This window comes from Notamacropus eugenii, chromosome 5 (genome assembly GCF_028372415.1).
Source record: "Notamacropus eugenii isolate mMacEug1 chromosome 5, mMacEug1.pri_v2, whole genome shotgun sequence".
NCBI lineage: Eukaryota > Metazoa > Chordata > Mammalia > Diprotodontia > Macropodidae > Notamacropus > Notamacropus eugenii.
The window spans coordinates 247724597-247750857 of record NC_092876.1 but is presented as its reverse complement, the minus strand read 5'-3'; the positions used below and the strand labels follow the sequence as shown (position 1 = coordinate 247750857).

General features: G+C 35.7%; 1 protein-coding gene across 3 annotated transcripts in view; it reads right to left on the bottom strand.

Moving 5' to 3' along the window:
- Positions 1 to 357: 357 nt before the first annotated feature.
- The window catches only part of NUP35 (nucleoporin 35), a 67219-nt gene continuing 41315 nt past the window's right edge, over positions 358 to 26261 (bottom strand). For 2 of the 3 annotated variants that reach the window (XM_072612584.1, XM_072612583.1), the window contains exons 4-9: positions 23709 to 23769; positions 7700 to 7841; positions 5322 to 5391; positions 3929 to 4057; positions 2372 to 2536; positions 895 to 1555 (exon numbers count right to left, since the gene is read on the bottom strand). In XM_072612584.1, coding sequence (XP_072468685.1) covers positions 1478 to 1555; positions 2372 to 2536; positions 3929 to 4057; positions 5322 to 5391; positions 7700 to 7841; positions 23709 to 23769 — 645 coding nt within the window. In that variant the 3' untranslated portion in view covers positions 895 to 1477. Of the gene's footprint in view, positions 1556 to 2371; positions 2537 to 3928; positions 4058 to 5321; positions 5392 to 7699; positions 7842 to 23708; positions 23770 to 26261 lie in introns of all 3 variants that reach the window. The other variant, XM_072612582.1, reaches the window with a different exon arrangement.

Genomic DNA, 26261 nt, shown 5'->3' with positions numbered 1-26261 from the left:
CTGCACTGTTTTAGATAACTGAGACAACAGCTCTATGTGAACACTAAAGCTATAGTCAGAACCTCAATAAACAATACTTAATAAGATTAATTTTTCTTACAATGACACACAGCACTGTAATAGGGCATTAGCTTTAGACTCAGAAAGACATGTATTCAAAGCCAGTCAGGTATAAATCATATCCTTTTCTTTCAATTCCAAAGATTCTCCTGCTACCTATAAGTTTCAGAAAAACGAGGATTTTATATAACCCCATTCTGTTGAGATTTCACATGAGTTTTGTTATCTCTTTTTCTGTGTTCCCTTTAAGAGGAAGCAAAAAACAGAAGTTCACAAAAGATACAATACAAGCAATAATTTCAGTCAGTTAAAACAGTTCCATCAGTGTATTAAATTACCATAAAATCTTACACATAGACAGTTTCTGATTAAAGATCACAAGTTTAAAAAAAAAGATCCTAAGTAAATTTTCTATACAGGAAATTCTGATTCTGGATAAACACACTGAACCCACACATATTTTCTTGATTTGAACCCAAGTCCTTTGAGAGCAACAATCTGGAGCTCTTCCCATTATGCTATGCTATCTCCTCTAATACTTTTCTTTTAAGGAACAATTAATTGTGCCTTGAAAAAAAAAGGCATTATGGAAAGCAGCATAGCAAAGAGGAGAATCAGAAGATCTCATCAAAATTTGGCTCAGCCACTTACTTAGCCTGGGTGACTGCAGGCAAATCCCAAAGTCTTTGGGCCTCAGCTTCCTCCCCTGTAAAATGAAGGGCCAAAGATGGCCTAGCTGAACTTCAAGGTGCCTGGTTCTCATCTAAGTCTATGATTTATCACCTAACACTATTTTTGTACAATCAACACATACAGAAAAATATCCAACCTACATAATTTGTAAAGTTTATTATTGGAAACATGAATACAAGGTTAAAAAAGGACTGCTTCTTGTTTGAAACATAGTGAATGATAATTCATGACAGGGCATACTGAGGCAATGATAAAGTATTAAATAGTGTCCAAATTAAGAGGCCATAATTCAAACTGTTCAATTATAATCCAGGGATCCTGAGAGAAGTAAAACATGTCCTGGCAGAAGTACATAGTTTTCCTTCTTGATGAAGTCCATTGCCTTCAAAGAAAATGTTTAAAAAGCCTCACCACAAACTCAGTTATATAACTAACAGTAGACAATGCCTTTTTTGTGACTAAGCATGCACCTATCACACCAAGCATTGTAACTTTCTATTCACAAATGTATGAAGTTTCTTAAAACCATGTCACATCCATCATTTAAAGTGCAAGCTACAAATATGCAATATTCCTAAAGAAAAAAAGGCATTAAAAAGTCTGATGTAGAGTCCAAATCCTGTCAAAAGTGGTTATACAACTAACCAAAAGGAAACTGGCAGAGCATTCCTAGCTCCAATCAGGTTTTAGTGTAATACCTTCAAGGGGATTCTTTTCTAGAATACTACCAACCAAACATATATTCCATTGCTTTAGATACAAGACTTTCATCTTTTCTTGGAGTTTGTCTGTCAGAAACAACCTAAAAGACACACACAGAGAAAGAGAGAGAAAGACCCACTATTTTAGTAAGCAATTCTTCAGAACAATTGCATAGTAAATAATTAAACTAAAAATATTAAGTGATTTGTTTGCTCATTCATCAAGTATGTACTGAATGCCTATTATCTGGCAAGGCACCATGGTGAATACAAAGACAAATGAAACATCGTCCCCTAACTTTACAGAACTCAGTATCTGGGTCATCATATTTTAAAAGGACTAAAATCTGGATGAGTAAAACAGAGGTCCAATGGTTTTATATCTATTTATTACTTTTCCTACTCCACAAGTAAAAATTAATAAACTGAAACAATGAAATGTTTTCAGAATGAAAAAATCTTACAGATTTTAAAAAAGGTTAAAGGACAAGCCAACAATCAATCACTACCATTTTATTATCTTTGCTGCAGGTCTTTTATCTACTACTATAATAACAGAAATGGGGCTCAACAAACTAAAATAACAGCTAATTCCCTAAGGAAGGAAACAAAAATATAGAGGGTAAGGAAAGAAAGAAAGAGGGTCTTTTCATTAATCCAAATCTCATTTTTAAAAAATAACATTTAAGAACATCAAGTTGATTAAATCATCTCCAACAGAAAGGAGAAAGGCATGCCCAAACCATTAATTTAATTACCTTTTTGAAAACATACAGAAAAATATACATCTAGAGCTCTCAAAAAGGTTTTACTTCAATGATTTCAAATTATGAACTATCCCTTATAAATATAAGCTAAGAAAAAGCTGTATGTATGTACAGATTAAAAAATATCTTTTTATCCAATTCACAAAATACCTGATAGTCACTAGTAGAAGCTTTATAAGCTGTAGCAAGAGGTCTCATGGTAGAAATTCTAGGAGTACTTGAAGGCTGTACAGGTGTGCCTAAGGTTTTGATTGGCGGTGTGAAGGCTGATCCTGGAGAAGATATGGTGCTTCTATCACAGCTTTCCATAACGTTCTAGAGAAAAAAAATGCAAAGCTTGACTTAGGTCATAAAGCTGAAAGGGACTTGAAGGAATCATATAGTTCAAATTCTTCATTTTAAAGCTGAGAAACTGAGACCCTCAAATCATACAGGTAATAAGTAGCAAATCTGGGGTTAATCCTAATTCCCCTGATTTTTAATCCAATGCTCTTTCCACTTTATCCCTTCTTTGGTAGCAACATAAAGGCAAACATATCAATATAAAATTTTAGAGTAAGTTTTTTAATGAAATCATTAAGATGTCTAGAATGTCTTAACTGGTTCAAATAAACGTTTTGAACAACTTTTGCATTGAAGTAAGCTAAGGATGTGTGGTAAAGAGTCTGGGAATCAGGAAGCCTAGGTTCCACTAATATTCTGCCACTAATTAGCTAACCAACCATGGTAAAGATGTTTAATAGGTTTCCATTTCTACAATATAAAAATAAAGAGATTTCCTTTCCCTGACATTACAGATAATGATGTGGAAGGAATTTCAGAGGCCATCTAGTCCAATAACACTCTTACAGATGTAAAATTATCTGATCAGACTTGATGATCTCTAAAATCTTCTTAAATCTTAAATCTTCTAAAATCTTCTTAAATATATGAATCATTATATGAATTCAAAAAAACAAGGTCATGGCATTTGCTAGCAAAGTGAAGATACAATAATGCCCTACCTTCAATTAAAATAGGATTTCAAACAACCTTAACAAACTTATAATATAGTCATAAAACCAAAAATAAGCAACAGCAGGTGCTAAAAGGCAAACTTTGCCACAATAAAAATCCACAAACTTAGAACATTAGGAAAGATGTGGACTACGTAAAATACTTTTCTCCACATACCTGTGAGGTTTTCTAATACAGATCATAAGTAGCTTCAAATGCAGTGACAACAGAGCAAGTTAAAGAGAAGACGCTATGAAGACATTTAATGTAGAAACAAGTAGTCCTAAATACTCTTATTAGGGCCAATATGATTATAATATGGCACAGTACAATAATTAATGTTCCTAATTTAATGAATCATTAAAAAAACATTAAATTATGTTCCGTATCCTCTGTTCCAGGTAGATGTGTAATACACTTAGAAGCATTTCCATCAAAAGTAGTTAAATTTTTTTAAAAAAAGTTAGAGGTAAGTTTCATATGAATGTAGAACACCTAATTTCCCAACCTGCAAACATTACTAATAATATTACCATCATCTTAATTCAACTTCACTAAAATCCATTTTATAGTGAGAGACACAAGGGCATAAATGACTTACCAAAAGATAACAATGCCAGTTGGGGCAAAAGCAGCCACAGAAATTGAAAGAATCTTGACTCTCAATTCAATCCTATGGGCTAGGTTATATATCTGCTTTCAAAAACTTACTTTATCTATACAAGGCTTTACTCCAATCATGATGGACTCTCCAAAAATCCTTCCATCTTTGCTTAAGGCTTTCCGGGCCTGAAGTTTGGACTGATAACGAATATGCATCCAATTCCCTGTGTTAGACATCTGTACAGATTTAAATTACAGAAAACATGAGATGGAGTCAAATAAAGCACAGATGAGATTGCATATAGGTAAAATTCACCAATAAAAATAATAAATCAAAATCACTATAGTGCTTTATGGTTTTTAAAATACATCCCTCTCAAAGTTATGTGATAGGCAACATAAGTATTATCTCTATTTAAAAGTAGGGAAATGGAAACTTAAAGAAATTAAATGGTTTGCCCATGATCATACAGCTTCTTCTGACTCTTTGCCCAGTACAGTTTCCACTACACTATGTTGTCCCAACAAAATAACAAATACTTTTTAAAACGAATTATGGATAACAATAAAAATGTTTCTATTACAATTAGTAGTACTACACTGCTAACCTAAAAATAACAAGTCTATTTCATATAATATCACGCAAACAAATGCCTTTTCCTAAATTCTATTTATGTAACATTCTCTTCAAAGAAAGTACAAGTAAATATTTTAAGTAATGATAATTAAATCTAAGATTATGCTTAGAATAAGTATTTCCATAATTTTGGTAGATGGATCATTATCTACAAATCCTGTGAAAAAACAAAAAAATGTAGACTCAACTAGCTTTACACATTTAAGAATTCCTGTGAGGAAATACAGCGTAGGCCAGATCCATGCCTAATTCTCCTATGAGTCCCCTGTCCACCTGTCAATAAACCCACAACAATCATCAATGATAACTGCTGTGACTTCATTTATATAATGAACTACTGATGAGGATCCTCCTTCAATCAGCTGAAGATCTGCAGTTGTTGCGCCTGGAGTACTAGAAGAGTAAACGACTCGCCCAGGGTCACACAATTTTAATTTATCAGAGGGTCAGCTCTTTAACCCACTGTGCCACAACTCCTCTCAATGATAATATCCAAAGTTTATGTAGTGCTTTAAGGTTGGCAGAAAGCACTTCCCTCCAAACAACCTTGAGAACTACATACAGCAAGTTATTGATCACCCCCCACTTTACAGACTGTTCAAAGACAGAACATGTAAGAAACATGCCCAGAGTTACACAGTAAATAGTGCAGGCATCAGAATTCAAATTTAGTTCTACTATACTTTGCATTCTGTCAAAACTTTCAGAACTTAAGGAAAACCTTATAGCAAAAATAAAATCTTCAAAAACCCAGACAAAGAAATGGGGAAACATAAATGAAAACAGGTTTCTGATTTCTCCAATCCACAATTCATCTTTAAAATTATTTCCCCTCCTTTGAAATCTTTTTTAAGTAAAACTTACCACATGTTTTACTATGTTTCCATACTGTGCAAACTGAAGGAGTATATACGAAGCAGATGCTTGAGGAAACCTTAAAAGAAACAGAAACCACATTCAACACAGTATTAACAGTACAAATATCATCAATCAGTAAAGCATTTATTAAGTCATTACCATGTGCTGGACATGTACCATGTGATAGAAAAACAAAAGTAGAAGTCTCTACTTTCAACTGAAAAAAAAAATCAAAGAGCTCTAAAAGCTAAAACCATCAATCTAAGGAAGTTCACTTTTCAACTCACAACAATTTGGTAAGAAGGGACAGCAACACAAAGATCTACCTCCAATCCTTAAAGTAGAACCCCTCTAGCTGCCATCAATTCTAGCATTTCATTCTCTATCAAACACGCCAGTCTTTTTTTTCTACCCCTATCTTAAGTAATTCCAAATTTACTCACCCTACAATGAGAAATTTATAGTGATAATTAATTATGGTGCTCAGATCTACTAATTCTTTAAAGTATTGTACAAACTGTAGTACTATAAGTCCAAGTATTTTTCAGAAGGATTCAATCTAAGATTTTCACAGTACCATGTAAAGTCATGCCTCACTTAGCTAGATAAATGACTGTGAATTATCTCAATTATATATTAAGTGAATAGCCACAGATCATAAAGTTAACAAAAAAAGTCTCCCAATAATCAAAATATCAAGAAGTTTATGAATTAAAATACATGCATTTTGCTCATAGTAGAGTCCCTCAGGTCTTCACTCTAATTCTACTTATTCTTATTTTAGATACAATTCTAACAGGCTTCATTGTTATTAGGCCCAGTCCACAGCATATTAAAAGTAACCAGCAAGAGGAAGGGAGTGAGAGAAAAGAGAAGAATACATCTGCCAGAGATATTCAGTTAGTCAATAAACACATATTAAGCATTGACTGTGTATTAAGTGCTGGATAAATGATAGATAGTATGAGATATTCACATTAATTATAGGATAATAGAATTACAGGACTACAAGCTGAAAGAAACTTAATTATCATATAGTTCCACACCTTCATTTGAAAAAAATAAGAGTTTGGGACCCAGAGACATCTGCCCAGCTATTAAGTAGCAGAAGTGTAATTCAAATTCAGGTCCCTTGGGTCCAGGACTAACAATGCTCTTTCCATTTTGCCATTACAGCAGAAAAAAGTAACAATTTGACAGAGGAGACATGAAAAAACTATAAAAATCAAAAATGAACTAAAAGATCACAGTGTTCTGGGATCAACTAAGTATCCACCCCAAGATCCTTAAGAATAACTTTACTGCAGTATAAGAACAGTATATGGATAACCCCATGTTAGCCTAAAAGAGTTAAATGACGTTAAGTACAATTTACTGAACCAGGAAAATACATAAAATAACTGAGAAATCATTCCATAAAAATGGTTAACACAAAATGTTTTGGCAATTAAAAGTGCTGTTATCTAGAAAATGTCATCATGTGGAACATTTATTCCAAAATGAATACATAAGATATTCCTGCAATATGAAATGAGGCAAAAAAAATGACAAATCAAAAATGGGGAGGCTAAAGACAGAAAAATGTTTTCAAGAAATGCTTCAAGCAATCTACCCGATTCACAGTGACATAACCATGTTATTAAAGTTGCCTCTACTGAAGAACAAAAGACTTTTGTCTAGAAATTGAAATTCAGGTATCAATGTATTAACATTTCATGATTAAAAGAATATAAAGATTCAAATATGAAGAATCTAGTTTTAATTATTACAAATACAGACTTGAATGAGAAAAATTCTTGGTCTTTGAAAAAAATAAGAGAATTAAATAATGCTAGTTTTATGTTATTATTCTAATATTTACCCACTTCCTAAATTCATATAGCAAGCCTCAGTATTATTCTGGCAATTGTTTTCAAAAGACAACCAATCTCTTATCTGTCCAACTACTAAATTTTTACTGATATGAAATGACTAGATAAATGTGCATGCTAGATGCTACGTTATATATATTTACCTAATTGTCATAATTTTTATGCCAATTTTTTTGCTTCAAAATTATGTATTACATAATTAGTGAATTATGTAATTAGTGGAAAGCGGGCAAAATGGCTCTGGAGTTAAGACTCAAAACATAGATGAAGGGATAGTAAATCAGACATGGTATGAAACCAAACAGTAGCCATGTAATTCTAATCCAAACTTCAGATAAATGAAGGGGGTTGAGGGAATACCTATTTTCCCATACTAAAAAAAGGTTACACGATTTACTAATAAATTACATTAATTGTTGAACAGTATTACTACAACAAAATAAGAAGTAGTTTAGTTCTTTGCCAAGAATAAAAAAGCTTAAGGCAGAAACTCAAATGATGAAAATTACTTACCCAAATACAGTTACCCAAGTGTCATCAAGGTGATCTTCTGAAGTCAGAGAATCTCCCTGAGTATAAAAGGGATCCAGCTGAGCAGGAGACAGAGTAGTCTTTCGTGGCTGACCAATATTAGCTGGACTGAACACGCCTGAACCTATTAATAAAAGATAAGTAAATTTCCAATGTGATCAATTCATTTTATTTGAAATCTATGTTTTAAATGAAAAATAGCATATAAAATTATTCAAAATTTATTAAAAGACAGAACTTTGACCAAAAACAAGATATCTATGAATTTAATAGTTCAAAATTTGAAACTTATGGAGAACAAATGGTTAAAAATAATTTTCAATGTTATTTCACAGTATTTTCATTTTTGCTAAATATGCATTACATTCTCCATGAAGCCCTTCCTGACCGTCTTCATTTTTACTATCTCTACAACTTTAAAAAAGTCAGAGGTACTAAGACAACACAACTAGACCCAGGCAGCAGTGACAACTTGTCTGAGAATCCTAAAGCTTCTCAGCCATCATTGTACCATTCTAGTTCTGGGTCAAGGTTCTACTCCCTGCATGCACTCAAAAGGAGGGAAAAACAATGGACAGGAGCAATAAATTAATCCGATAGTTCTCTCATCCTTTTGTTTTTTTTTCCTTGAAAACTGGAAAGTCTACCTAGCTCCCAAATGTGGGGGCCTAGTATTAAACTTCAAACAAATTTGTTGCATTCTGATGCACTGCCATGCACATCATTCAACAAACATTTATTTATTAAAAGCATACTCCTCTGCAAGTCACCAGAAGATATAAAGATAAGTAAAACATAATACCTACTCTAAACAAAGTGACAATACAGAAAGGATAAAACATACAAATGAAAAAGCATAATACAGCAAGTGCATAAGGAGAATACAAATGAAGAAGAGATATGTAAGAAAAATACAATGAAGTAGAAATGACTTCTAGGCAGGATCAAAGAATTCAGAGGGAGAAAATACTTCAAAGGTCAGACCTACTCTCTCATTTAACAAAAGAGGAAACAGAGGCCCAGAAGCTTTAATTGACTTGCCCAAGGTCATACAAGTAGTAAGTAGCAGTGCTAGAATTTGAATCTAATCCCTCTGACTCCAAATTCAGCACTGCTTCTTTAACACCTGGGAAGATGTGATGATAGAATCAGCATCTGAGTTTGGTTTTGAGGGTTCAGTAGAAGGTCAACAGGCAAAAAAATCATTTAAGCAAAGGTACAGGATTGTAAAAGGATTTTCACAAGGATTGTGAAAACTTCAATTTGACTAAAAAAATAATATGAGGGAAAGGGGTAGAAAGAAAGGATACAAAGTTTGACTGGAATCAATATAGGGCTTTGAATGTGCAGGCTAAGGAATAGAGACGATGTTCAATAGACAATGTAACCTGAACACTATTCCGGTGGGGAGGAAAAGAAAACTTGGGGGAAGCAAGAGCTATTTATGCTGGATGTTAAGGATTTGATGAGCTCCCGCAGGGAAAATGGATTAAACATGTTCTGCTTGACCAAAAAAGGAAAGAAAACAGAAGTAACAGGTGGCAGCTGAAAAAGAATTAAAATTAGGCTTAAAGTAAGACAAAACTTCCTGACAATTAGAGCTCTCCAAATGTGAAATGTACTATTTTGGGCAGCAGTGAGTTCCCTCCCCCTAACCCACAGACTTGAGGTATAAAAGCAAACATACCCCTTTTGTCAGGTATGTTGTAGATAGTTTCTTGTGCAGGTACAGGATGGAATAGATGGCCTCTCAGATTCTTTCCAACTTGGAGAGTCTGGGATCAAGACCTGCACATTAGAAAGTGTTGCTTCTGTCTATGATACACAGCAAAGAGTCATGGAAGGAGAAAGGATATGGAAAGTTTTATTAGAAGACAACTGCAATAGCCCAGATGAGAAGTCATCAGTATCAGAATTAGAAAACGGGACAGATGTGAGCCACTGAGAAGGCAGAATGAATAGAACTTGGCAACTAACTGGGTAAAAGGAACAATGAAGATGGAAAAGTCACAGATGATTACAATGTTGAAAACAGGGGTAACTAAAAGGTGATGGGGTGCCTGGGTGCATGTGCTTGGGCCCCAATTCTAAAATGACATTTCTCCCTAGCCTCAAAACACTATCCCAGGCAGTTTCTCCTCAGCCCAAGGACACAGCCTGCCCAAGCAGAAACTGCTATCTTCCTTCCTGCTACAGCAGCCAACTGCACCTACAGAACTTAATAGTCTGTGCACTGGGTCATAACGACACTTACTACTCACCGACCAATCATATGTATCCTAGACTTAGACATACATATGCTCCCTTACATTTATCTTGTCTAACAAGACATTGATGAAAGCAGCCTGGTATTGCTGAGTCAGCCCCGACCACGAGTTAACTTACTGACATTTCAGGCCTAAAACCACCCCTTCAGGTAGCTCCTCCTTGAGCTATTTCCTGATGAATTTTGGGTAAAATACCTGCACAGTAGATACCAAAAGTGCATGTTCTTTTAAGAACTAACCACTCCTTAACCACTCCCTAATCCCACCCCAAAATACCTAGCTAGCATTATTTGGCACATGCTTCACTATAGAATATCCTATATAAACTTTCCCTGTACCCCCTCTAAGGTTGCAGGTTCTCTAAGAACTCATGCCAGTTGAAAAGTGTAGTAAATCTTTACCTTGACCTCAACAAAACTTGAGTTCATGAATTCCTTCCAGCCGGCCTGCCTCTAGTACCTTGGTTTTTGTCGGGGTCTCACCACCGCCCCCCTTCCAGCCCTCATCAGTAGTACTACTAACAAAGCTAATAAAGTCAGAAAATATAGTAGAGTTAGGAAAAAGAAATGATTTCAGTTTCTAGGTTTCTGAAGTTTGAGGTACTCTTAAAAATTAAAGGAAAAAAACCACATATAGTGACAAATGAGATAGTCCAAAAAATCTCTCTGGTTTTATGTATGAGCCTAGCCTTTTCTGCAACAAGCTGGCTCTGCTCTAAATCAGCACTTCTGAAACTGTGGGTCATGACCCCATATGGGGTCATGAAAATTTGGCAACAATAAAAGATTCTGAATGCCCAACAACCAAAAATTAATTCAAAATGAAATGCTCAATGAATCTGAGGTGTTTCTGGCTGTTTCTGGCAGAGCTTGCTCATGTTGCATTGTGCAACTTCACTGCAGCCTTGGTTCTGAAGACAATGCATGTGCACTTTGCACTGTGCATGCACTCAGGTCAGGCAACGCCAAAGAAGGCTATTCAATATCAGAAAGGGGTCCTGGTCAGGTGCAAAAAATTTAAGAAGCACTGCTCTAAAAATAAATCCCTTCCTCCTCCCTACTCCTCCTCCCTTTTCTGGTATCTCCTATACTTGGAATTTCTCATACAACCTCATTAAATAGGACTTCCCAGACTATCACAGAGGTAGAAAATCCTTCCTATTAGAGAATGAGCCTTCTGCATAAAACCCCTGGATCTTGTCCTCATACCTGAGGAAAGAACCCAGGATTATTCACTCCAAACAATGACTGATAAGAACCTAGGTGTCAAATCCAAATGACATCTCTTAGAAAAATCATTGTTCTACTTCCTCCTCCAGCTATAGCCCAAGACTACTTCAACTAAGGCCCAGATGTCATTCTGCTAGCTGAATCACAAATGCAGATGAACTCTTCTGGAAAGTGAATTATATTCTTGTCCCTCCGGTGACCTGTGATCTGGATGTCTTTGTTCCTCTCCTCCATTCACAAAGTACCTCAAAAATAAAGCTACAAATCTTCCCTTTTGTGTGTGTTAAAACATACCAACTGGTCAATTCCTCTTATGCCTCCTCTGTGGAAACTACTAAGTTCCAAAAAAACCTAGCTTCAATGGACTGAGAAACAAGTTAACCTATGCTTGAAACTCAAAACTGAGACTCAAACAAACCTATTCTGAATCCTCAAGCAAGTTAAAATGCAAAAAAAATTAGATCTAGAGTCAAAAGACTAGCTCTGCCACTTATTACCTGTGTGACACTGGACAAATTAGTTAATTTATCTGAGCCTCAGTTTTTTCATCTGTAAAATAAGGGAACTGGACTATGGCACCTCTATGGTAGGCACCAGCTCTAAATCTATGAACCTACAAGTCTAATAAATCAAAAGCTCTATCAGAAAACTTAAGTGAATACTAAAGATTTTGCCTCTAAGTCATAGCAAAAAATCTGACTGGAATGTGCAGCTATTTCAGCTCTTCTTGCAACAACAGTACCTAACAAGATGAAACATCCATCTAAGCTAATGCCAAATATTAATATGATTAAATGTTCCATTAACTACAATGTCTCATTAACCAGGATCTCCCATTCCCCGAGACATAGAAACGGCCTCCCCTAAAACTGACATCTTAACCTGTCCCTCAAGACCACTGTTCAGTGAAACCTTGCCAGATAAACCTTGCTGAGAGAGAGCTCTTGTATTGATCTCATAAAACTCTATTCCTCTTACTTACTAATTTTTATCATATCTATGAATAAACAAATCCTTCCTCAGACATTTAATGTATGACCCTGGGCAAGTAAGTTAACCTCCATTTACCTCAGTTTTATCATCTGTAAAATAGGAATAATAACAGTACCTATACCTCCCAAGGTTGTTGTAAAGATCAATCAATTAATATTTATTAAGCACCTACTATAGTAAGCACTGTGCTAAGCGCTGGATCAAATGAACTTATATTTGCAATGTACTTTGTAAATTTTAAAACATTCTAGCTATTATTATGTATTACCACCCCAATTTAATTTTAAGTGCCTAGACAACAGGGACCGAACCTTTTCTATCTCTCTCTCAGTCAGTACCCAGTATATAATATGCAATTAATAAATGTCTGTTGAATAAATGAATTCCCTTACAAGTCAGATGCTTTTCCTGTAATATAGCTGCTCCAAGTCTTTCTACAAAAATTTATTAACAAATATACAAGCACCCGGAATACAAAAAAATGCTGAGTGCTAATGTTATAAATATATCAAAATAGTTCCCACCTGAATTGCCACAAATGATTTCAATAGCCATAAAATAAGTTGTTCAAAAACAAGTTTTGATAATAATACTTTTGGAAAGGGTTATTCAAGTCAATTGATTTTATGAAATGGCCTGGGTACTGGATATTATTAACTACAATTCTTAACTTAAAGGAGAAACAGGATAGCACAGTGGACTGGAGTCGGGAAGAGCTGGTTCTGACAATAGCAATGTGACCATGGGTAAGTCATTTGAAAGTTAAGATGAGTTAAAAACTAGAGGGGGAGGGAGTTTCTAAGCCCATCAACTATCATCTGCAAACTCTACAAATCAGTGAAATTAACTTCACTTCCTCACAAAATTCCAAAATTGACTATTACAGAGATGGGATAGTGAACATTTAGCAAAAATCATAAAAAGCTAGCATGTTGTTGTTTGCCCTTCATTCCTGAAGAGGACCATGTGGACCATAAGGTGACACCATAACATGCAAGTAAATTGATTTTGAGTGAGGGGAGGAATGTACGAAGAAAGTCACCAGCCTCACTTTCTCCTCCAGAGCCATCTGGGTCCAGTGGTAAAATACAGAGCAGGACGACTGGGGATGGCCCCCCCAAAAAAAGCATGGCTTCATTAAGAAAAGGATATCTGATGGGTACAGAAACATGGCCTAATGTGGTGATTTGTTTTGCTTAATTGTACTGTTTTGTTACAAAGGGCAGTCTGTTTGGTGGCCAGAGGATGGAAATGGAAGTTACTAGAAAGTTAAGATTATTGAAAAAAAATTTCACTAACATCAACAACAATAACAACCTTGATTCCTTTTTTTAAAAGTTGTTACTAAAGTGGTAGATCAAGGGAATGTTATAGATATCATTTATCTCGGTGTTAGCAAAGCTGGCCATAAACTATCTCATGCTCTTTTAATAGAAGCAGGGAGATATGAAGCTGGCTGAATCGCAGGACTCAGAGTGGTCATTAGCAGCTCAATGTCAGCTCCCCTGGCGTTGCCCCAGTTGTAAGGGTAGAATCAATCACTCCTTACTCCCAGAACACCAGGCTCTCTACAGCAGGCATGGAGACCCAAAAGATGACATGTCACATGCCTTCCTTCAACCACATATCTCTCATCCTTGGGATACTCTACTAAGACTAACTCCAGCAAAGTTAGCAAACTCCTACTCTCTTATTCCCAAATTATGGAATAGCAAACAAATACCTCTCCAACCCCTGTTGCCTGCTCTTTCCTCCACATCCATCTCAACCCTTCTCCCCTTACGTCCCACTCATATGTGCTCACACCTTGGCGCTGTGATCTCTGGAACTATTGCTTCATAATTAATAAATTTCCTTTGTTTTAGTCCTTTTCCTCTCATTCTCTTTCTCTCCTATTTTTGCCTCTTACTAAAACCTGCCTCTTTCCTAATGACATTGTACTCGAGCTTCCTTTTCCTGTACAGGCTAAACTTTCTCTCCTACCCCCCAAGACACACTGGTCCTAAAGAGGGAGTCCTCATAATCTGATCCAAATTAACACTTACAGTATTCCTCTACTAACATCACTCAGAAGCAACTTGCCCTCCTTTGAAGCTTACTATATCCAGATGTATCTAGATACTGGTGGATGTTATCTACTGATCTCCCAGGACACATTCCTTTCCTTTCTCAGTTAAGCTCAGAATCTGGCTATCTTTCTACCCCCAACTCCTGTATTCATACTAGGAGACATCAATGTTCCTTAAATTCCCTAAAGTACTCAATCTCCCAATCTGTCAGTCTGTTCAATTCCCATATACTGTTAAAGGATGTTAAGGGGTCCTCTGAACTTGTCTTTTTGAGTTGCCACATTTTCCAGAAACACTGGACTTAGCGCATGCAGGAGGCCCTGAATGTGTCAAGGATGAAGCTTCCCCCACCCCAGTTGCCATGACTTGTGTTTTCATCCCAAACTGGATTCCTTGTCTGTCCTTGAGAATCAAGACAGATGTCAATCTGTCTGCACTAGATTAAGAAACTGTTTGTGGAGCTGGGATCCTTGCAGATAAGCAGACCATCATATCTTCATGATCTAGGGGAAAAAATCTAGGGGAAAAAATGCCATCACCTTGCTCCTCCCCATCAGGAGGAGTTTTATCTTTTTCCCACCATTATTGTACCTAACCCCTCCTATACCATACTCCTTTAGGAAGATTTATGTTTTCTCCTCCTCCCTTTGTTGTACTGTCATAAACATACAAACTCCTATATGGACTGTGAACCCTTTGGATTCCACATGTATGTTCATTTCTGTTATAATAAATCTAGTTTTGACATAAGTTTTGTGAAGTTGTGATTGCCTGTTGACAATAGACAAGTTCTCACTTTACATATTCACATTACATACATTTGACTTTATGTAAGGAATTTTGAAAGAAAACTGCATTCCAAAAAAAAATCCTATGTTAACCTTATTGTACAGAACCATGCTCTCTCTCCACTCCTGACCCTCAGTTAGACTCTCCCCTTCCCTCCCAAACTCAACTTCTTAATGAAGTGGTTTAACTCTCCACTACTCTATTCCTGAATCCCTTAAGCCTTGTGAAACCTCAACTCTCCAGATTACTTCTAACACCATCCTAGCTTCTCCAGATGAATGAAGGTCCCATGGGTCTAATTATCATCTCTTTGCTGATAACCCCCAGAATTACAGATCTAGACTCAGTCTTTCTCCCTTTTGGAGATCCTAGAGACATACTAAATTCAACATGCTCAAAACTGTGAACGCATTTCCCCACCAAACCCCACTCTCTTCCCAAACTTCCCTACTTCTAACAAAAGTACAACCATTCTTCCAATTTCCCAAGTTTAAAACTGTGGCATTATCATCAACTTCCCAGTCTTCTTCACCCCATATATCCAATCAATTGACAATTTTGGCATTTCTGCCTCCACCATTCCTCTTACATCTAATCTTTTCTCTTTACTCAAACAGCTATTCACTTTAATTTAAGTCATCATCACTCACCTAAATCATTACAATGGTTTTCTTGCTTCAAATTTCTCCCTACTCCACCCCAACTTACAAATAGTTAACAAAGTAATTTTCCTTAAATACACATTTAATCAGGTTACTCTTCCATCCAATAAACCCCAGCAGTTTCCTATAACTTTTAGGATGAAATATAAATTTCTCTGTTTTTTAAAACCCTGGCTCCAAATTTTTCAGCACCACTACACATCATTTCCCCTACTCTGCCCACCCACACCAACACCCTCTGATCTGATATTTTTCTCTGTTTCTCATACATGGCATTCCATTCCCCCTCTCTAACTATATCTCCCATCTCTATGCCTTTCAATCAGCTTTCTCCCATGCCAGGAATGTACCTTTATGCCTTCAACTCCACCTCACAGAATTCCTCTGTTCCTTCAAAGGTACCCAAAAGACCACTTTCTAGCCTTTACTGATCCCTACAGCTGCTACTGCCTTCCCTCTCCAATTACACTGAATTTAACTTTATATTTATTCACTTCATATTAATATATGAACTTGTGTCACCTGTAAACTCCCTGGGATCAGAAACTGCTTCATTCTTTATATTTATATTCCTAGAACCTAGCCCAATGCCTGGTGGAGAATCAATACATGATAAATATTTGTTGACTGCTCACCCCAAAGAAACTTGGGGAACAACAGTGGCCTTCAGGTATTTGAAAGGCTGCCATGTGGAAGCATGAATGAGCTTTGTTTTACTGTGCCTATGTACTGGGCCTATGAGGGCAAAAGTAGGAACAATAGGTTAAAGAGTTGCAAAGGAGAAAATTTAATAAATTGGTGTTGGGAAATAACAAAAAACTTAGAGCTACCCCAAAATAGAATGAACTGCCTTGAAATATAGTGTGTTCCTCCTCAAAGGAGATCTTCAAGCAAAGTTTAAATGACAACATATTGGGTACATTAAAATGAGGATTTTTTTTTTTCAGGCAAGGGCTGGAACAAGATGACTGCTAAAGTCTCTTCAAACTCCCAAATTCTGTTATTCTCCAATCTAAAATCACAGGTCTTTAATTTAGTGACATTCATTTAAAACAATATCATGATGATATTGAGTAGGAAAAAATTTAGAGAATAACAAATATACATAAACAAAAATTCCTACAACAGTCATGTCTCTAATTTATAGAAAACAGGAAAGGCATTTTACTCTAAAGTCTAAAGTCAATTAAAATATCCAAGTACTATGTTAATACTAAAAACAGCAATATTTAAATGTACTATACTTCATAATGACCCTTAAGAAGGCTCAAAGTTAGAGGGCTATTATGACTTTAAAAAAATAAATCAAAATCAAAGTTCAAATGAACAAGCAGTCTTATTATTGCCCTGTCAACAATTCTGAAAAATATAATTACTTATACATAATCTAAAACCATTTACATAACTTTAACATAATTGCTTTTTAAAAAAATGTTTAATTGCTTCACTGATTCCACATCCTTTCAATCAGACTTTCTGGTATACACATGCTATGCTTTATAAAAGCTGAAAATTAAGCATACCTATTTACAAACCACATTAAATTGGACAGTAATGTGTCTCTCTTGATAAATCATAACTTAAACACCCTTTACAAGATCAAACTAAAGTAGAAGGCAAAGGACCAATTCATGAAAATAAGATTTTTTTAAAAATTCATTTGAAACAGCAGATTAAATTATTTTAAAATTAGAACTACTGACCTAAAAGTTAGTCAGGCAGTCAATAAACACTTATTAAGCACCTCCTGTGCCAGGAATTATTCTATGTACTGCAGATACAAAAAAGGTGAAAGACAATGCCTGCCCTCAGGGAGCCCACAATCTAATGGGCTTAAGAAAACAAATAGGTACAAACAAGCTAGAAGTAAGCTAAATAGGAAATCATTAAAGAAGAGAAGGCACTAGAATTTAGAGGGGTTAGGAAAGGCTTCCTATAGAAGATGAGATTTTAGTCTAGATAGGACTAAGAGGAAGCCAAGGAAGTTGGTAGACAAAGATGAGGAGGGAAAGCTTCCTAGGCATGAAGCAACCAGAGAAAATATCCTGAGCTAAGAAATGGGAGTATGAAAAAACTGGCTAGTATAATTAATCAATTTATGAAACCACATAAAGAAAAGTCAACACCCTCTGCATAATAATAGAGCAAGGGAAAAAAGTAATCAAAATGGACTAAGCTGCCCTAAGAAATCAGCTAACTTCTAAACCTTAAGTTAGATACAACAAAATCCTGTAAGATACATCTTTTATAAGTAATCACTACAAGTACTCCCTTAACTTGAGACTTTTTTTACATAACAACAGTGTCAGTAAAGCCAAGATTTAGCTTCCACATAGTTCCCTGAAAAGTAAAAGGTTTCCCTAATCCCTGTATCACTTTCTTGTCCAGAGTTAGGGGACGTTCACCAAAACTGGCAAGAGAAGGGTTGACATTGTGTTCCCAGTACAGCATCATTCACTTACCATTTTTGCCCTAGAAACAATGGTAGTTCCTGGTTTAGTTCCCAAACCACAAAGCATACTGCATTTGTAATGAAACTGTGGAAAAAGCACAGGACGTAGAGAGAATCAGAGGAAATGGATTCTCTACCATTTATTACCTGTGTGAATTTGGAATGGTCATTTGACCTTTTAGAGTTTCAGTTTCCTCATGAGGGAATTAAACTAGATTACCTCTGAGGTTCCTTTCAGCTCTAAGTTTAACATCCTATTACTATGTATTTGTACTATGGTTAAAAAGTCTTCTGTACTCTGGGCTGCAATGTAAGCACCACCTGTAATACTATGGGCATGTGTTCCAAATTCCGAGTAAATGAGCTGAAGACTGCCAGGTTTAAAGTGAATGACAACTGTCATAGAACTTCTTTACAAATGGCTAGCACCAGTTTCCTTATTATTAATAACATACTTCTACAGCGCTCTAAGCTTTCAAAGAGCTTTCCTAATAAAAGACTTGGGAAGTAGGTAGTGACACTATGTATTTTCCCCATTTTATAGAAGTGAAAAAACCATGGCTCAATGAAGTGAAATGATTTGTCAAAGGTCAGGAAGGTACTAAGTGTCCAAGTCAAATCTCAAGCTCAGATCAGACTTCGAATTCAATGCTCTTTTCATTGAATAATATACCACAAAGTCTTTTCCCAACTACAGTAAAAATCTATTCAGAGTGAAGCAATGGTACCCACTCACCCCACTATTATTTGATAATAGTTTTAGAAATGCTAGCAATGGTAGTAAGGCGAGAAAAGAATTAAAGAAATAAAGACAGGTAAAGAGAAGATAACACTATCCTTGTTTGCTAATGATATGATGGTTACTTGGAAAACACTAGGGAATCAGCAAAGATATTGAGACAATTAATTACTTCAGCAAAGTTGTAGGCTACAAAATCATAAAAAAACCAACAGCATTTCTAAAGAATAACAAAAAACAAGAAGCAATAGTACAAAGGGAAATTCCATTGCACATAACTACAAAATGCATAAGATATCTATGGAATGACCTCCCAAAACACACAAAAGACTTGTATGGTTTAAATTATATCACGTTCCTTAAAGGGATAAAAGAACAACTTAAACAGTTGAAGGAATAGTCATTGCGCACTGCTAGGTCATGCCAATATAATAAAAATGACAATACTACCAAAATTCATCTATCCTTTTACTGCTCTATTAAACAAATCTACTAATCACGGGGATACTTTACTAACCTGATAAATAAAATTCATTTGGAAAAACAAAAGATCTAGAATATAGAGGGAAATGATGAAAGAAAGATGAAAGGGAAACAGCACTTTCAGATGTCAAGTGATATTATAAAGCAGTAGTCATCAAAACCATCCGATACTGGTTAAAGAATAGAAAGATAGGTCAATGGAACAAATTATACAAGGGAGATTCACAAACAATATAAACAGTCCAAGTCATACATGAAAAAAATACACACACACTATAACACATCAAACAAATGGCCATTCAGCCTCTGCTTGAAAACCTTTAACGATGGCGAAACCCATCATTTCAACTCATGTCACTTTGAGCCAGTTCTTATCTGTTAGGAATTTTTTCCTTAAACCAAGCCTAAATTTATGCATCTTCTTCCCATTGTTCCTGGTTCTTCCTTCTGGGACAGAAGAGAATTAGTCTACTCCCCTTCTCCATGGCAAACATTCAAATACTTGGTGACAGTTATTATGTCCTCTCAGTCTTTCCTCCCCCCTCAAAAATATACCAGTCCCTTCAAGTGACAAGGATTTAAGGTCCTTCACCACTTCAACTTAAGAGCATCTTTCTTAAACTATGATGCCCAGAACTGAACACAATACTCTAGATGTGGTCTGACTAGGGCACAGTACCTATCACAGATTTTTTCTAGAAGTTATGCTGTTCTTAAAGCAGGCCAAGAAGATAACATCTTTTTTTAACTGCTCCATCATACTGCTAAATTATATTAAGCGTGGAGTTCATTAAAACCCCTAGATTTTTTCCAGACATAATCCGGGCTCCAGAAGATCTCTAAAGAAACATCTCTCCATGAGGGGTGGTAGACTACAGTAGAATGGTAGAATGATAAAATGAGGCACATGCTATCAGATGTGGTCAACGTATCAGAGTCTGTATTCTGTTTTGCTTAGCTATGCTTTTTTACAGCAAGGGTTCTCTTAAGGATGATAAGCATACTGTTTCTCAAAGCACCAATAAAACTTTTTTAAATCAAATAAGCAGAAAAAAAAACAATAGTGATGAGAATCTAGGTGGGTTACTGCACTAGTGCTGAAGGGTAGCAGCAGCTACTACAGCAGGAATAGCAGAGATTAAAAGTAAACAAACTAACATCTAAGAAAAGTGCCTGTGAGGAGACAGAAGAGTTCTGCAGGCTGGAAGGCAAATAACCTTCTTATCCCAAGTAAACCCTCCAGTTATTTGTGCTAAAGGGTTAAATCTCTAAGTTATTCCAAAGGTTTCCTTATCCAGAAAGTAGCATTCCTCAGAAATAATAATCAATTCTACTGTAGCTGAAATAAGATTACCATTAATTTTCAATTTCAGTTATAATATATAATCACTACTGCACCAAAATGGTCTGCATAAAATATCAATGAATACTACTGGAAGGTGACATCCAATTTTCTACTTTCCACACCTTCTAACTAAAACTAATAAATTACATAGGCATCTTTCATTTACTTGTGCTAATTTAGGGAGGGATGAAAATTTGGTTCCTCTGAATCTATCACCAATCTCATCCACGCCTCAAGATTTCAGTTCAAGATTCCATCCCCTCCAAACTTCTTTCAGTTAACCATATAACACATTCTCTCCCAGTCCAATACATATATAACTTTTCCTCCTTTTAAACCACAGTCTCATTCACCTGTCTGTATGTCTTTCCACATTTTTTTGGTCAAGTCTTGTGATTAAAGTCATAGCTGGTGCAGCAGTGGCTCCAAGTGGCTGATTAGGCTCTGTATATTTTCTTTATCACAGCTCTTATATTCTCAGAGATGGGTAACTCTGCTAAGGGATCCTCCACAAGCTAGCGTTCTGGAAAAAATCTCTTAGCATTAGCTTACTTTGCTGACTTTTGATTTTGGACTTCCCACTTGCCTTGAACTCCATTAAAAGAAAAAAAACTCCAAGTCACATCTAATTGGAAATACACCACTGAGTTGCTTTTTAATGTAATATACTTTCAGAGTGACATCTGAGTTACCTTCTAATAAGGTTCTGAGCCCATTTCAAAATTCAAACCCTTAACAGGGTCATCAGATCGTAGATGTAAAGCTGAAAAAGACCTTACAGATCAATGGATCTAACCTCTTCTATTATACATGAGGAAAGTGAGATACAGAAAAGTTAAGTGACTTAAAAGACAAGGTCATATGGCTAGTAAGTACCTAAGGTAGAATATGAATCCAGGTCTTCCTGAGTCCCAGTCTAGCATTCAAGGACCTATATCACATTTTCTTTTGCTCTGAATCTGTTCTCATAAGCTTCAACCTACATTATCTGTACCCCCAAGCCACAGGCAAACTCAGCAGGTGATACCAATGATGGGGTGCTTGTGTTTGGACTCCAAGACCCCAATTTTAAGATCACATTTCTCCCTAACTTCAAAAAACTATCCCTGACACCTTTGTCCCCAGTCCAAGGACACTACGCCTAGCAATTACTCATGAGTAGGACCCAGTAAGAAAAACGACCTTTCCCTGTCAAAAGACCAAGCTGACCTCTGAAGAAATTCTCTCATTAAAACAGGACTATTTTGTAACCACAGAATTATCATGTACTGATTCCCAAGATTACCATATAATCCAGAGGTCAAGCTATAGACCTCAACTCTCAAAGCAATCTTACTACAGACATAACAGACCAAAAATACACCCCTAAGATACTCCTGCCCCTGGTTTCCAGTAGTGAATGAAGCCAGTGACTAAGGTTGTATGTTATCACCTAATTAGTATACCCACCAGATAATCCACTACTTTTCCTATATAAGCTTTAGCATCATTCCTGTTAAGATGCAAGTTCTTTAAGGAGCTCAGCCTGCCCTGTTAGCGTAACAATAAACCTCTACCAACTTAACTTAAAAAATGCTTGAGTCCCTGAATCCATTCCAGATGATCCTTTCCTTTACTTCAATCCTTGAGGGGTCCACGAACCCCTTAAACCACATCACCACCAACAATGCTGCTCCTATTACCCAGTCTTTATTCTTCTCTATTGAATTTACCCGCCCAATGTAGAGTGAGACATTTCAGTTTTATCCTATCCTAGATCTGAAGATGGTCTCACCCTGATGCCAATCCAAGCCTCCCAAGCTCTTCTAAGTGTCTGGTCCAGTCTGCTCTATCTAGTCAGTCAAAACCTGAGTCTAAGACCTCTAATTCTTGCCATATCCCTATATATATGGCCCCAACAACTGACATTAGCCACATAACTCTTCTGTACCCCATAGGAGACGGGTGCACACTTACCCAGGTAGAATCTGACCAAACCTCAACCTAGCTACCTCCTAAATTGATAGGATTTAAAACTTAAAGGAACATTAAAGTGATCTAAAGATAATCAATTCCAACCCCATAATTTTATAAAGAAACTAAGGTTCAGCAAAGTGACATGACCAAGGCTATATAGGAAGTAAAAGAGCCAGAATTCAAATCAAGAATCTTTCAACTCCAGACCCAGGTCTCTTTCCAATACATTATGGTATTCTCCATTCCCTTAACATTCCCTGATATCTTTACTACTCAGTCTCTTTGAGGTTAGAGACCTTTTGTTGAACCAGAGACTTTTTCCAAATTCTTATCTAGTCCCTATCAATCTATTTCAAAAATATAAAGATTAGTTGTTGTAAGATCTCCCTAAAGTTTAAAAAAAAGCAGATTCAGATTTTAATACACAACCAAAGATATCATTATCTTGCTAAAATCCTGAAATTTCATGGATTTATAAAAATTTAGAGCTAGAATGGAAATTAAAAATCAGCCAGTCCAACTTCTTCATTTTCTAGATGAAGAAACTGAGGCTTAGAGAAGAAAAGGTGACTTGCCCAAAATAACAAAGTTTCAAAATAACAGAGTCAGGACAGGAATCTATCTCTCCTAACTCTTAATGCAATGTTCTTTCTATTATACCAGTGCTTCTCCTTAAAGCTAGGAAGTTTTTCCCAAGAAAAAAAGAAATGTATGTGTTATATATGGATTAATTCTAGGTAATCAAAAGCCACTATACACCTATGCTTATAACAGGTAAAAAAGAATTTCAATTTCAAAAAGAAAAAAAAAAAATTCAAGTCAAAAAATTACTGATTTATCATACATACAAACATGGGACAAGGGAAATTACCTTAAAAGGCCCATATCCTTTTGCACCAAGCTTAAAAAAAGGAACACTGATTTGTAAGATATGATCAAAATTTGGAATGTAAGAGAAAGTCTGGTAAGAAGTAGAATTAACTTTTCATAGTAAGGAAGATATTTACCTGTTCCTGGGGAAGCTGGCAGAACTCCAACCAAGGGACTCTGCATCACTGAAATGTTGGGCTGCATTAAAAGACAAAAAATAAGATAAGAATAAGATACATTTCAAAATCTAAAACAAGTTCTGAATACTTCACTTCAGAAAGGTAGTACTTATTATTACAAGCTAACAAGTGTTTATTATTACAAGATTAACACAGAATATCCACACCTAATATATTATGAGTTTTTTCCTCCAGGAGAGAATCAGGAAGCAAAGTAAATGACAAGCATCAAACATTATAAACGTTAAATTGACTGTGCTGAAAGGAAAAGCCTGGTTACAGATGTGAAAGTCTTTTCAGTCATTGTTCTGTCTAAAGTCTAACCATCAGCAAATTAGAGCAAAGGTCAAACACTAGCATCAAATTAAATAAGACAACATTATAAACAACCACAATAGTTTTAACCTGACCTTTTCAAATAAGAAGTAGATATTGAAAAATAGGAAATGGAAAATACCAACCTTAATTATCACTATGTCCTATGAAAGTTTAACAAATGTAAAACAGTGAGCATGGTAATGAAGCCACAAGAGCCCAGAAATTGTCTTAGCCAGCACTTTGTCCTGATAAGCAAAAGAATAGTAGAGAAGTGGAGTAACATGGGCTTAGATGACAAATTCATTTGTAAAACATGCCAGAGGAAGATGGTGGAAGGCTAAAAGCATTATAACCTTTTAAGACAATTAAAAATAAGCATTGCCCCAGAAAGCTTGGCCCATCTGTGCCACATCATTCCAAGGGTATTCAGATATCAAACGGCAGGAGGAGAACAAATAAAAGAGAAATTCAACCAATTTTTCAGTATTTGAATAACTACTCTCATCAATGAAGATAGTGGAAAACCAGCACATTCAATTCTCAGTACCTAAGTCCTTGAAGCATGAATAAGGCAAACTGGCACAAGGACTGGCAAATAGGAAATTGGCCAAGGAAATATATGCTGAAGATTACACAAATTTGAAAATATTCTGAGTTCTCTCAAAGGGTGAAAAGAATGAAAAAAATTAAGGCACAGTACCAAAAATGGCAATTAAGATATCAATAACTGCTAGCCCATATGCCTATTTTTTATCTTTACAAAATCTTTATCAAAATGATTTCCTCTTAGGAGACTAATTTCTGAAGTGCTCATAAAATAATAAATTCATAAAAAAAATGGCTCTGTGGCACATCTAAATAATGAATCAGTCCCAGATGGATATATTCTGGAAGAATAGTAATGATTCCTTCATTCATTTATTCATCCACTCAATAAGCAAAAAAATGAACGTCCCTACCCTCAGAACACTAACACTGTGCTGGAGGGAAACAAATACACAGACAAATGAATACAAAATAATTGTCCAAGTATCCTGAATTCAAATATCAGCACCCTATCCACTACTCAATAAGAGATTGAAAGATTCATAGAAACAAACACAAGAAAGTAGTTGTAAAACTTTTCTGAAGATCTTTCCTTCCCTTGAAAGAGCCAGTTCCCACCTAGCTGACTAAGTTCCAAGTACTACAATCCTTAGTTAATACAAAGATATGATGAATTGATAATACTAAACTAAATCCAGTAAAGAAACTAGGCCCAGAAAAATTCTGCAAAGTCAATGTGTAATTCACAAACCAAAATTTGGCAGAACACAATTTCCACGAAAGCAGTTCAACTCAGTAAATTAGGCTACTAGTCCTGGAAGAAGATACCTGAATGCTTCATGCTTTCTCTTGTATAGATATCCAGCTTGTCTATGTAGAAGTTAAACAAATGTTTGCAAGGTCAAAATGAAGAGACAGGCTCAAAGAACAATCAGACAGACATACAGACAGACAGATAAAGATACACATAAAAATGGGAAAGTAAGAAGTAACAATGAGATGTGTTCTACACATTTTTAAAATAAATATTAATGAACCGTATAAAACATTATCCACAACAACTGAAGAATATATTGTTTCCAAATTATTTCATAGATTTTCACACCATAGTTTGGTACCCTCATACATTTTTTTCTTATTATTGATTTTTTTGTATGTTCATGCATAAGTAATACAAGATTTGTGCTCATAACAGATCAAACATCTTGAATCATAGGTATCCTTGCATCCTAAACTGTTACCATCATGATCAGAATGATTTAGTACATGGATCCTATGAGGTCTCCTGCTGGGGAAGACTTGGGCAAAGGAATAAGCTTAACTCCAGGCCCATAGTTTCAAATGTCCCTTACAAGGAAAAATACTAGGAATTAGATGTACAATAGCCTCTCCTTGGCTCCTTTGAATTTCTGTATAAAAAGAAAACCTTCAGTTGAGGTTTCATCCATTAAAGTAGTTAATAGGTCTCTATTTGGGAACAGAAGTCTAGGTTTCTTGATCTAAAAGATCCCAGTGAAATCTTTATAGCATGCCCCCAGAAACTGTACTGCCCATTTCTGTATCTGAATAATATCTTTGGATTTTCCTTTAGGCATTAGAGACTACTAGAACATATCTAAAGTAGGCCCAGTAGAAGCACAGAATCTA